This window comes from Dipodomys spectabilis, unplaced genomic scaffold (genome assembly GCF_019054845.1).
Source record: "Dipodomys spectabilis isolate Male_0828 unplaced genomic scaffold, ASM1905484v1 ptg000783l, whole genome shotgun sequence".
NCBI classification, from domain to species: domain Eukaryota; kingdom Metazoa; phylum Chordata; class Mammalia; order Rodentia; family Heteromyidae; genus Dipodomys; species Dipodomys spectabilis.
The window spans coordinates 29,119,040-29,132,891 of NW_024871460.1; the positions used below are offsets into that span (position 1 = coordinate 29,119,040).

Sequence of the window (13,852 nt, forward strand, 5' to 3'; positions counted from 1 at the left end):
ATGTAAAAGAACATTATTTACTGCAATGATTGGAACGATAGTTTCCAAGTAAGTTAATGAATTTAAAGTAAGGTTTGTTTTACCTTTTTCACAGCATAAGAAAAATGTATTGAATAAAGTGACTGTTTTAAGTAGATTTTTATCACATTTGGCTTAATATTATACAGCAGGAGTAAGAAAATTATTTAGTTTTACAACTCTAAATTATAGTATAAAATGATAAGTTGCTAATGAGATAAATCTAAATTGCTAGTTGGTTTAATTTTAAAATTATATTAATGAGTATTAGTGTAGGAATGCTCTGTTTGAATGTCTTAATTAATTGTTTGGGATTGATTTTTTTTGGAAATTGGCTCTTGCTGTATGATTAAAGCCTGCACTCCATCTTGCCATGCAGCCCAAACTAGTCTCAAACTTTTCATCCTCCTGCCTTAGTCTGAGATTACAGGTGATTGCTACCATGCCATGTTTATATTAATTAGTGTTAATTTTCTCAGTATATATGTCACTTAGTTACCACAGCTTTTAAATGCATCCCTAGTGATAACTGAGGAAACATTCTTGAAGTTATTTTATTTCAGTAACATGAACAGCACTGAAACTCAGAAGTTTTAAGAAATAATCAGCTTCTCCACAGACAGATGTTTTATTACTTTATCTGAACCCAAAGAGCTCACTGAACTTGAGGATTCTGTTGACTTCAAAGAGAATTCAACTTGTGTGACCAGAGGATAAGTTACGGACTATGAAGTGAAATGAACATGATTTAAATAAGATCCAAATAATTTTGCACTTAAATCCTCTTGCATCATGAGGAAATAGCCAAATATTTAATACAGGTTTTCCTGGAGGGCTTCTGTACTTTCTTTTCTGGAACCATTTCTCACACAGTAGAAGGTGATGAAACCCATCAACTATATATGCACAACATAAGAGTAAATCAGTCTATTGATTTTCCCTACTAGAACATTATATTATACTCTGAATGTAAATATGCTAATAATTTAACTGTTACTAATCATTTTATTATATTCTTAAAAATTGCTTCCCTCGTTACAGTAAAATCCTTTCCTAATCATTTTTACGTAGGATATTAGTATGTATTACTAATAACCAATCCTCATTTTCTTTCTAAGCAAGTTTTCTATGATCTATCCAACATTGGTCTCAGTTCAAAACTATTATATCTTCCTAACTCTTCACATTTCTCATAATTTTAAAGAATGATTTATCTAAGCATGTCATAAAATTCATTTTTCTTCATCTCCATTAAAACTAGGCTGGTTTAGAATACCAATATTTTTTACCTGGGTTTTTAACAGTAGTTCCTGATGGATCTTTTTGTTTTGACTTTTGCTCTACTGCTATGTGTTTTTCTCATTATGGCTCAAGGTATTTAAGAAGCATAAGTCAGTTTTTACATCACTGTTGATGATACTCTGTTCTTTCTCTCAGACAGAACATAAGACTGACACTTCTTCTCTGCCCAAACTATACCAGCCCCTTGCTCTTTAAATTTTCCCAGGCTTTTCTTCTCCAAATCTTCCACTTCCCAATTCTTGCAGAGTGCTCCTTACTTCCACTTCATATCTGGTAGGTTTAGACTTCACTGCCTTTAAGTAGAATGGATTATAAATATTTTGGAAGTTTTAGCTAGGAATTCTTGTAGAGTGCTCCTTACCTCCACTTCATATCTGGTAGGTTTAGACTTCACTGCCTTTAAGTAGAATGGATTATAAATATTTTGGAAGTTTTAGCTAGGAATTCTTGTAGTATAAAAGATATTAAGTAGAGAAAAAGATACTCTTTTCTTGTGTCCCCATGGAGAAAATAGGCGATAAAGACTCCTAGAATGGAGAATATTTATGATCACATAGCCACTGTATATACATTCTAGATGACTTATTAAGAAATAAGGGAAACATTATACATGTAAACTAGCATAGAATTCAGGACAATGAATTCTTAAAAGTCTTAGGATAAAACTACTTAACATATTTTCACTTTTGTCACATCAAAGCTTTTCTTTAAATTCCTAAATGGTAGCTTCTTTTGTTGTAAGACAGGTATAAACACTCATCTAAGTGAATTGTTTGGGGGCATTAATAAGAAACAGTAAATATAGCTTAGTATAACTCTCCCTAACATTTGTACCCAGTTTGGCATAGGCGCAATTGAATCATGACTAATAATACTGCTTTCACATACAAAGTTGATCGTGTTCTATATATGCAATGACATATAGAAGACACCCCATAATTAAACTCTCATTCCATTACTCTACAACTTTACCTTTCCAGTTCTCCTTTATGATCATATAAAGTGAATATTGACTTGATATTAGATTTTATTTCCTATTAAAATATTCCTCCATGTAAGTTCATGTTTGAAAAATTATGAGTTGAAAGTATTTGAGATGCATATTTGTAATTGGTATGGAAGTTATCAATTACTTTACTTATATACAGTATGGACTTATGATATTATAATACAAAAATGTGTATTTTAATTCTTTTAATTCACATAGAGAATTATCTGGGAAATATATATAAATGACAAATCAGGAAAAATAATAATTGTTTCACCAGTTTGTATTTGTATGAGAACAAGCTGAAAGAATAGCCACATTACTCTTAAATTTTGTTAGTTCCTTTTATTAGTTATTTACACATAATACATTTTAATTAGAAAGATAATTACAAATAGTAGAATATCAGAAGCTGTAATTATGAGACTTGTTCTTTAAAAGATAAGGACCTTAAAAAATAAATACCTTTGTGTCTATTGAATTGGTGTTTAGAGACTTAAAGCACAAAACATGAGAACCTTTGGAGTTGATTTACACAGATACAATGATGTACCCCTAAAAATAATTACAAGTATAAGGAAATTGTTTTTATTTCAGCTCAAAACGATATTTAGAATATCTCCCTTCTTATTGTCCAGGAAGCAAAGTGACAAATGGACTACATTCGCTCTGTTAACTATTCAGTGAAAATCTTCTCCCTGTAGCTTTAGCACATGAGTACTGTGGTGCTGATACCTAAATAATCCCCAGTGCAGTGAATAGTAGATATAGAATGCGTTTCTATTCAAGCTGTTTTCTCTGATATTTTGCTGAACTAAATGGATAAAATCTGTCATATTGCACATAACAGAATCACATTGATAATGATTTTTTTTCTCCTAACTTTCAGTATAAAGAACGTAACTCCAAAAGTAGGAGACCCTGAGACTCGAAAAGCTATTCGCCGTGCCTTTGATGTGTGGCAGAATGTAACTCCTCTGACATTTGAAGAAGTTCCCTACAGTGAGTTAGAAAATGGTAAACGTGATGTGGATATAACCATCATTTTTGCATCTGGTTTTCACGGAGACAGTTCTCCCTTTGACGGGGAGGGAGGATTTTTGGCACATGCCTATTTCCCTGGCCCTGGAATTGGAGGAGATACTCATTTTGACTCTGATGAGCCATGGACACTTGGAAATCCAAATCATGATGGTAAGTGCATAATTTTCTTCCAATGTGATTTGTTTTCAAAGCACTCAACTATTTATTGGTCTAAGTCATTACACAATTTCATTTTATGTGTGTTCTTTTTATTGACTATTAGAAACTTATGCAGTCTATAAACATGTTAAAGTATTTTTTGATTATTACAAAATTTCTTAAAAGATTATATAGTCAATATTAAAATCTTGAGATATGTACCAAGAAACTCGGGGCTATTTTTTTCCAACATCTTGTGCCAATATTTCCACTTGACGTTTAAAATTAATGAAATTAACATTTGAGGTGCAGCTACTACTCTGTATGTCCTAATATTTTCTGTTCTGTTTTCACCTTGGTGGTCTATGTATTTTTCTCCTCCTTGTCTTTTGTCTCAGCTATTTTTATCTGTTTCCTCATAGGAACTATTATCTTTGTTTTATCTTTATCTTTATTTTTATCTAACACATCTATTAGTTTTTTAATCTTTTAAATTGTTCTGATGTTCTAAAATAATATGAAGTCAGAAAAATTAATAACTAAAATAATAGGTTTATCACATAAAGAAATATGCTTCTTCCTACATAAAAGTATGCTTCAATCTTGATTTCTAAAATAATAAGCACTACAGAATCTTCCTGTCTTAATATTTCTAATTCTTTTTATTTTTTTTTACTTTTCTAATGTAAAGGGGATGTACAGAAGGGTTACTAGATTTCTAATTCTTAAGGTCAGAACTTTAGAATTTTTCTTTCCCATTATTATACAATCCTACTGTACTACTTACTAGAGTGCATCCTTTTAGTGACAACTTATCAGCTAATATACACTAAATTCCTCTTATTTATTTATTCACTTTTTATATTGTAAAGGTACATACAGAGGAGTAACAGTTACATAGGTCAGGAAATTGGTACATTTCTTTTTTAATAGAGTGAGACATATGGGAACTTATTCAACAGTGATACCCACTAGACGCTGTGCTGAAAATGAATTATACAACTTGTGCAGGAAGGAGTAGAGAGGAAAAAAAACTAGGAGAAAAAAAAGGAAGAGGTGATACTGTTTAAATTACTCTTTGATATGTTAAGCCTACCCGTAAAAATAAATTTTACTAGTCCATAACAGATGTAGTTAGCTGGATTATTATAATAGCTTTGTATTTTTAGGATACCTAACATTCAATCATGTGATGGATAGAGGTATAAGTTTGCTTAAGCTTAACACCAATTTTGAAAGAGAAAATAACTGAGCATGTTTTCCCAAATAAAACAAAATGTGTGATATTAAGGTGTGTTTACTGAATTGTTAACAGTGATATAAATTGTATTACTAAAGAAGGATCTTCATTTTAAAAGTTTAAAGAAAACAGCAGATATGTCTGTGGATTTTGGTACAGTGGAATAAAAAGCCAAAACCTTCGTAGTCAAACAATTTATGTTTAAATACTGGCTGACTGATTATTAGTTCAAAAAGCCTTTAATATCTGTATTTTTATTCATAAGGTGTAGATTATGCAGTGTGTGGTAGACATTATAAGTGGTGCTTTATACGTAAGAATGTTTAACCTACTGTCTACTCTCTACACATCTACTAGTGAAATATCTACAAACATTACAGTTGAACCAAACCAGTTGTGTTCATTTGACTTTGTGGCCTCATAAATTTAAAATGATTAAAACATTATATGAAGGGTATGCCTGTCATAGAGCTTATGCTTTTGTCTTAAAACTTTGAAGTCCTCAATAAAGAAGATGGTATTTTCCTTTAGATGAATGGCCTATGAAGTATCAACCACCGTTTTTGAAAGTAAACAAACATTTTAAGAAAAAAAATCTGTAGGAGGATTTTCTTATATAGAAAATGAGAATATTTACACAGATTTGCATAGGATCAGTACTATGAATGCTTGTGTGTCTTGCATGATTTTAAAACTTGTCTAAGGAAGGTCTGTGTGGAAAAAATTTCTCAAGTGTAACATATGATCTAAAGCTATGTAGCCAACTCCAGACACTTGTGATTGAGAGTATTCATTAATGCACCTTGTTTGTAACCTTTGTGACTTATTCTGCAAGCTATAACATAGTTTGCACATAGGCATGCAACTGAAGGCAATTAATTGATAATTTGGGTGGGTTTTTTTCCTCTGATGGAAATTATGTCTTTCCCAGTCAAATATAATAGTTTGCTTTATGAATGAGCCTGGAGGAAAGAACTCTACAAAATAATAGTGTTTCAGAATTCCAGCGGATTAAACAGATGTTAAGTGACTGTTGGAAATGTAATTCCATAAGGATTTACTGCTTAATTGAAATTCAGTCTCTTAAGCAGTAACAGCAGTGTAGCTAGGGTGATGTCAGTCTGAACTATTGATCATTTATCAAAAGAGCAGCCTCTAGCTTTGCTTGTGTTAGTAGATGTGAAGAGAAATCATGCCTTAGAACATCTTAAAAACTAACAACACAGGAAGAAGACTGGGAAACTAGTCTCTTTGTATTACAAATAACACAAAGCACAATTCTTCATTGATAAACTTTTTCTTTTCATTTATTTTGTCCTGGAATGCCTCTGGCTTACCTGAACTATTTTCTTTCCTTCCTGTTCACAGCTCTTGAGCAGCTAGAAAACAGAACAGCTTGGTTATACAGGAAAAATGCAAATGAAAAAGTCTCCTGATAAGTCTCCCCCTCATTTTGCACAGCATATTGCTCAGCTAATGAAGGCAATTTGAATTGTGTCTGCCTCAGAAGTGATAAACAGTACCTTAGGCTGGCATAATCCTTAATTCATTCTTATCTATGTTCCTATCAGTTTGCTTATACTCATGATACCTTTTGAAATCTCAAGCTAAAGATCATTAAGCAAATTCCAAAATCTTTTTTTAAAAACAAATAATCAAAGCAAGACTACACTAAAGCTACCAGCACAACTATGATTATTGCAGCCTTATTTACTATAGCTAAGATATGGAACCAACCCAGATGCCTCTCAGTAGATGAATGGATCAAGAAAATGTGGTATATATACACAATGGAATTCTATGCCTCCATCAGAAAGAATGGCATTGCCCAATTTGTTAGGAAATGGAAAGACTTGGAAAAAATTATATTAAGTGAAGTAAGCCAAGCCCAAAGAAACATAGGTCCCATGGTTTCCCTTATTTGCAATAAGTAGTATATGTCTGAGTCAAGCAGAAAAGGTCAGATAAGTTGATGTTAGGGAAATGAACCCTAAGATATGTATTCAAATTTTTTTTTCTTTCATGCAATTGTTTCTAATATATTTATAAGATTATTTCTTTGTTGCTTTGTATGTCTCTTCCCCACGGTACCACGGTATAACCCCAGCTTTCACTGTATTTGATGTTGTTATAATTTGTGGAGGGGAAGGGAAAAAACAAATCGTTTAAATAGGGATACAGTTGGACCCATTGCAACAAAGAGACGTACAAGTCGTTATGTCGAAAACTTTACAACTTTGCTGGGGGGGGGGGGAAGGAAGGTTGAGTGAGAAGGTGGGGGAGGATGGGATGGGAAGGCGAAACAAAGGAGGAGGCAACAATGCTTGATAAGAAATGTACTCACTATCTTGCCCATGTAATTGTAACCCCTCTGTACAGTATTTTCACAATAAAAAAAACAAATAATCACATACATATGTACACCCATTCACATACACATAAACACACCTCTAATAAAAATACTGGCAATTTTTTAAGGTTTTTATTGAAATTTGATTTTCAAATCTTAATTGTGAAGAAGCCAAACATGTGTATAGTAATTCCAAAGGGAAACATTTATCATGATAGTTTTGAAAATGTATAACTTAGCTCTTCTAGAATAAAGTTCATTTTCAGCATATTAACTTATTGTTTCTTTGGCTATAGTATCAAGTACTATTAGCAATCTAAATGTAATATATCCTGAAGATTGGATCTAAATAGCTAAGTATCAACTAATAAGATTTCAAGTCATTTAAAGTAAGATTGCCTATTAAGCTAATATATAACACTTACGATAGAAAAAATATCCAGAAACACATCCTATATCACCATGCAGTTACAATTTAATTTTCAAATAGAGTACATTACAGAAACTGTTGACAGGAAGTTCCCTACCTCACACAGGAAGGCATCCAGAAATGTTGTATTCAGAACTGTTAGGGCAAGCTGTCAAAATCAGGGAGTAGAAGCTGGGGAGGGTGTGGCTCCGTGGGATAGCACTTGCATAGTATGCTGAGTGTTTGATCTTCATCACTGCAATAAAGGAACAAACAGAAAGTTCTGGGGAGAGTACAGGATGATTATATTGTCACTAGAGACAGCAAAAGTCTTGTTATTACTACTTGAGAGTCTAGGCCCTCATGAATACACCTAGGTAGAGTGTCTCTATGATGCGACACCCAAGTCAATAGATAGGACTGATAGATACTAACAAGTGTCAGTTCTCTCAGAGAGAAGCTGTCCTTGATGGACTAGTACAGAAAAATCCTGACCAAACTATAACCAGGGCTGTATTAAGTGATTTCAGATCTCCTAACCTTTCTGTTTATTTGTAGCTGCCTCTGCTGTATGTTTCTCAGAGGCCTATTAGGATTGATTTTAAGATTTTTATTGTAAAAATGCCGCACAGAGGTGTTACCGTTCCATAAGTCACATATTTAGTATTTGTCTTTTTGAACATTGTCACCCCTTCCCTCATTTTCTCCTAGGATATTCCCTCCCACCTCTCCTTCCCCCCAAGTTGTACAGTTCATTACCAGCATAGATAGTGTATAGTGAGTATCACTGCTGAATTGGTTTACCATTTGTCCCACCATTTCTTTTTCCCCTTCCCCTCTCCAAGTCAGATAAACTTACAAACAAGACAAAGTGGAACAGAAATTAAAAAAAAAAAACACAAAAGTGGGGAAAAACAGAGGAAAAATAAAGAATCATAAACAGTACAATTAAAAAGTTCTTTTTTGCATTAAGCATCGTTTTATATGGTCAGATGAGCATATTTGACTTTGATCTTTAAGGGAAAAAAAGTTAAGCACCAATCATATATTTATGAAGACATCTATCAGTCAGCACTGTGATTTGTGGAAATACTGTCTGGAGCCATCTGTCTTGTGGGTTTGGAAGATAAGGAAAGGACTTAATATGACTGAGTGGTCAGATGTCTATTCTTAAAATAAGAGTAGTGACTGAAATTTTTCATTTTAAAATTAACTCTTACCATATAGCTCACATTTCATCAAAACCTGGGAATTCTTACTCTCAGTAATTTTTACCTTCACAATTATAGTTGGTCTTTTGTGTATGTTTTTAAACAAGTCTCTCTTTTACTGGAATGAACTTTATTCTTCTATGTTATTTCATTTTAATAGACTTGTGATTCAAGTCTAATATACTTGATTTTTTCAAAATCATTCAATCATGTAGCTTAATGTGATTGTTATATGGAAATGACTTGGTTCCTTACTTTTAAATCTTTGTGTGCAATTAGAGGATTGTAAATGAATCAGGGAAATATATGCATGTATCCTTGTAATGGAACCTGATTAAGACTGCAGAATATAAATCTGTTTCTTATGTTTTAATTGAAAATACGGCAAGCCACTGTGGATTACCCCTGTAATTCTGGATATTTGGGAAACTACAGGATCATATTTGGAGGCCAGCCCTGGCAGAAACATTTGTTAGACTCCTTTCTCAACCAATAGTGTTGATTGTGACCCAAGTATGTTCTTGGAAAGGAAAAGCAACCCTATCTTAAAAAATAACTACCATATACTTGTTAGGTTGGAAATATTCCTAAAGAGTAGCGACCACTGCCTAGCCACACAAGGCCTGAATTCAAATTCTAGTACCACAAGAAAGAGAGAGAGTGAGAAGAAAAAGAAAATAAGAAGAAAGTCAAGTAAGGAAGGAAGGAAGAAAGGAAGAAAGGAAGGGAGGGAGGGAGGGAGAGGGGAGAGAGGAAGGAGAGAAAAGGTATTTGAAAAGTTTGCAAAATAAAAGTAGAACAAAAGTGAGAGGTGATTTGTAAGTCTTCTACTGACTATAATTAGTTACTCAAAGATGTTCTAAACAAGAAAGTAAAAGTAATAATACTAGCCTCATTTAATTGTGCAATTTTATGTCTCAGACATTATTCTAAATTGGTTTTATGGATGAACTCATTTCTTTTTCACAACAAATTTATAAGTAGATAATGCAAGTTCTTCTGTTTCACTAAAAAAAAGACACTAAAAGACTGTAATTTTCAAAACTAGGTAGATAAAATTAACAACATGCTATTAAATGATACTCAAGAATCCAGAAAGAGGAACAACTACCTGGAGAATCAGAAGGAAAGCTTATCATTGAAAATTTTTTGTATGGTGAACTGGAAAAATAGGATTGGAGCAACTCAGAACACTCAAAAATGTTCACATGGAACAGGAAAAAAAATCATGTTATTTTTGTAAAAACTGAGAGATCATGTGGAAGATCTTGCTAAACCATTCCCAAAGAAGCAAGAAAAGATAAAATGATAATTCAGGCCAAAAAGTGAGGTAGATACAAGATGTGTGTCATTAGCTCATCCCTATTAGTTCATGCCTAGTTCATGTGTCCTTAGCAATTCAAGAAGCAGGGACACATAGTATTGAGGTTTGAAGCTAGCTTAGCTCGAAATGTTTTTGTTGTTGTTTTAAGATTCTATCTCCAACTAATTATCAGAAAGCCAGATTTGTGGCATGGCATAAATGGTAGAGCAACAGTCTTGAATGAGAAAGCCAAGGGAGAGATTTTGTTCCTCAATTTAAGCACTAGCACTTACATGAGAATTTAAGAAAGTGAGTAGCTTCAAACGAACTTTACAATTTAGGCCCAGGCCGGGGTGGGGTGTGTGTGTGTGGGATAGTTGTGGAGGTGGATGGTAGGGGAAAAACAAAGGAGGAAGCAACAATGCTTGATAAGAAATGTACTCATTACCTTGCTCATGTAACTGTAGCCCCTCTGTACAGTATTTTCATGAGAGAGAGAGGAACCTGGTAGACAGTTACAGCTTAAGAATTAAACATGCTCTCAAAACACAGACACAGAAAGGAAAATAAATAAGCAAACACAAAATAGCCAAATGTCCAATCCTAAAATAATACTGCAGTTGTATGAAATTCAGAAGTCATTGCATTCACTACAAGTAACATAAGACATGTAAATATTGCTTTATAAATTTTAAAAATTCTTAACTCTCTATAGTGATACATAGCTGTGATCTCAGCAGATGTGGACACTGGATGAATATGAATTTGAGCTCAGACTGGGCTATTTTGTAAGAGCCTGTCTCAATAAAACAAAGATCAAATGAAGAGAAGAGGGGAAGGGTGGGGAAAGAGGGAAGGAGAAGGGAGGAGAGGGGAGAAGAGAAAAACAAAATAACTCAGGGTTGTCACTATGTTACCCTGTACAAACTGGAAGAAAATATAAGTAATATTTTCATATTTTTTATTTTCCTGGATTAGCTGTATGAATGAAATTATATTTGTGTTTCAGCTATTTGTGTATAAAACATTTAGTTTAGCCAGGTTCAGGTGCCTCACGCCTGTAATCCTAGCCACTCAGGAGGCTGAGATCTGAGGATCATGGTCCAAAGCTAGCCTGGGCAGGAAAGTCTGTGAGACTCTTATCTCCAATACACTACCAGAAAACTGGAAGTGGTGCTGTGGCTCAAGTGGTAGAGTGCTGAGGGACAGGTCTAGATTTCAAGCCCCATGACCAATATTGACCTGACTAGAAGCAGATGAAGCCTGTAATTCTATCTATTTGGAGACAGATATCTGGGGATCACAGAACCCAGCCTTGTGGCTAGGCCATTGTTCTTCCTCAGTAGCTGGAATAACAGGTGGGCGCCACTATACCCAGCCATTGATTAAAATAGAGTCTCATGTATTTTCATGCCTGAGCTGGCCTCATTTTGTGAAGTTCCGTTGCCTAAATATGTTTTTATTCCATCTCTCTCAAGATTATTGTTTTTCCTTCAATTCCCAAATCAGATGTTCCTTTTTATATGAAAACTTGGATTTTCTCATGGCCTGATAGCATTCACTGAACATTTGAACCAAAAATAATATACCTGTGATTTTCATCTATTTATGTAGAGTATGAGATCTAAAACATTTCAGAAGGAGTAAAATTAACAGGGTTTATATGGACCTGCCCTGAACTCTTCATTTATTGTCTTTCACCACATCATGTAATTCATAATATAATATAAAATTTAAAATATTAAATAGAACAATGTTTGAAGACATCCTACATCTCCTTGTGAGTGCATTTAAATTAGAATATCATATAAAGCAAAACATACTGGCATGTGTAAGAAATGCTTAATAATTTTCCTTTTTTAATTTAAAATTTATTGTAAAGGTGATGTTCAGAGGTGTTGTAATTATGTAAATCAGGTAATGAGTATAATTCTTTTTTTTATTGTGAAAATACCGTACAGAGGAGTTACAATTACATGGGCAAGATAATGAATACATTTCTTATCAAAGATTGTTGCCTCCTCCTTTGTTTCCCCTTTAAACAGTGTAATCTCCTCCCTCAGTTTCTCCTACTTTTTCCTCTCCTCAACCTTGGGCCCCCTAAATTGTGAACATTTCCAATATAGTCTCTAAGTATCACTGTTGAATTAATTCACCCTTTTTTCCACCATTTCTGTGATTTCCTTTCCACTCCCCAAATCAGATAAACTTGTATATAAGACAAAGGGTACAGAAATTAAAAACAGTGACAAAAGGGAATACATCAAAGGGAAAAAAGAAAGAAAAAAGAAATAACTGGAAACAATAGAGTAAAAACCTCTTTTTAACTATGTGATTTGACTTACTTCATAGTGGAGAGAGAATAATATTGTTAGTTTTTGTGAACATTAAAATGCTCATGCTTAATGTTTATGACCCTTGTTTTAACTATTATGACTCAATTTGTGTCTTGAATATGTTTAATTCTAAAGTTTCTTGTGTATAAAATTTAATATTTGTATATGATTTAATATGAGTATTTAAGTTGGAAAAATCTCATTAAACATTTTTAAAATATCAAAATAATACATATTTCAAATTTCTTCAACTTATTTGTATTCAAATATCTGAGTCATCATGTCCTTTAACTGTTTTAGTTTTTAATTTTGGTCCAAGACCAGGACTTGACCTCAGTACCCGATGCACATAGGTTAGTACTCTATCAGATTAAACTATGCCTCCATTCCCTAGTAAATATTTTTATGCTAATCCTTAGGTCCTTGTCACTGAATTGTTTTGCTCATGGCTAGCACTCTACCACTTGAGTGAGAGCTCTAATTCTAACTACTTGGAAATATATTGGACAGAAAGGCTTTATAGATTTCAAGGGCTAGCTAGGATTATAGGAATGAGCATCAATGCCCAGCCTCTTTCAACTTTTCAAACTTTTCCAATGTGTCAGAGTATAATTTTTTTTTTTTTTTTGTCGGTCGTGGGTCCTGAAGCCTGAACTCTGGGCCTGGGTGCTGTCCCTTAGCTTCTTCAGCTCAAGGCTAGTGCTCTACCACTGGAGCCACAGCGCCACTTCCTGCTTTTTCTGCTTATGTGGGTGCTGAGGATTCAAACCTAGGGTCTCATCTATGCAAAGCAAGCACTCTACCACTGAATTTCCTTCCCAGTGTGCAGAGTATAAATTTTTGAAATATGTGCATATGCAGATTATACATAAACTATTAATATGAGCATGCATTTTAATGATAATTTATGCTCTTTTACTAAAGAAAAAAATAGCACTTGGTTATATATTTTTTTTGCTGTTAAACCTGCTATATTTTATTGCCACCTGGACATTTTAATTTTATTATTAAATAATAACTATTGGATGGATCAAGAAAATGGATTCATTTCATTCTAATAGTTCACTCATCTGAGGCGGATGGGGAAAAAAGGAAATACTAACAAGAAAATGTTTTATGGTACATAACTAGTTTTTAATGATTAGAAATTAAGTTAATGACAAATAGCATGTTTAAATTTTTGTGCTTAATTAGAATTTTTATTTGGAGCTGTTTTGAGGGAGGAATTTCATTGAAAAACTTTTAGCTCTATTACTGGATATTACCAATTATATTCCATGCATTCATGCTAGGGAAATGTCTCTTCCTATCATATTTTATTTTTATCAAGGGAAGTACATTAGTGTTTTGTTAAGTTTAGATTATATTAGACTTCCACCAAAAATCCCTGGCATTAGGAGAGAACTACACATTTTATTACTATTGAAATCAGTTTATGTAAATAATCACATAAATTCAAAGCTCTCTTTGACTGTCTCCTCTGATCTTCACTTATGATTTGTTTTCAGGAATT

At 33.3% G+C, this 13,852-nt stretch overlaps 1 protein-coding gene across 1 annotated transcript in view; it reads left to right on the forward strand.

Annotated features, from left to right (window-relative positions):
* The window catches only part of Mmp16 (matrix metallopeptidase 16), a 237,477-nt gene that overhangs the window by 124,806 nt on the left and 98,819 nt on the right, over positions 1–13,852 (forward strand). Inside the window, exon 4 of the mRNA XM_042673081.1 lies at positions 3,198–3,502. Coding sequence (XP_042529015.1) covers positions 3,198–3,502 — 305 coding nt within the window. The remainder of the gene's footprint in view (positions 1–3,197; positions 3,503–13,852) is intronic.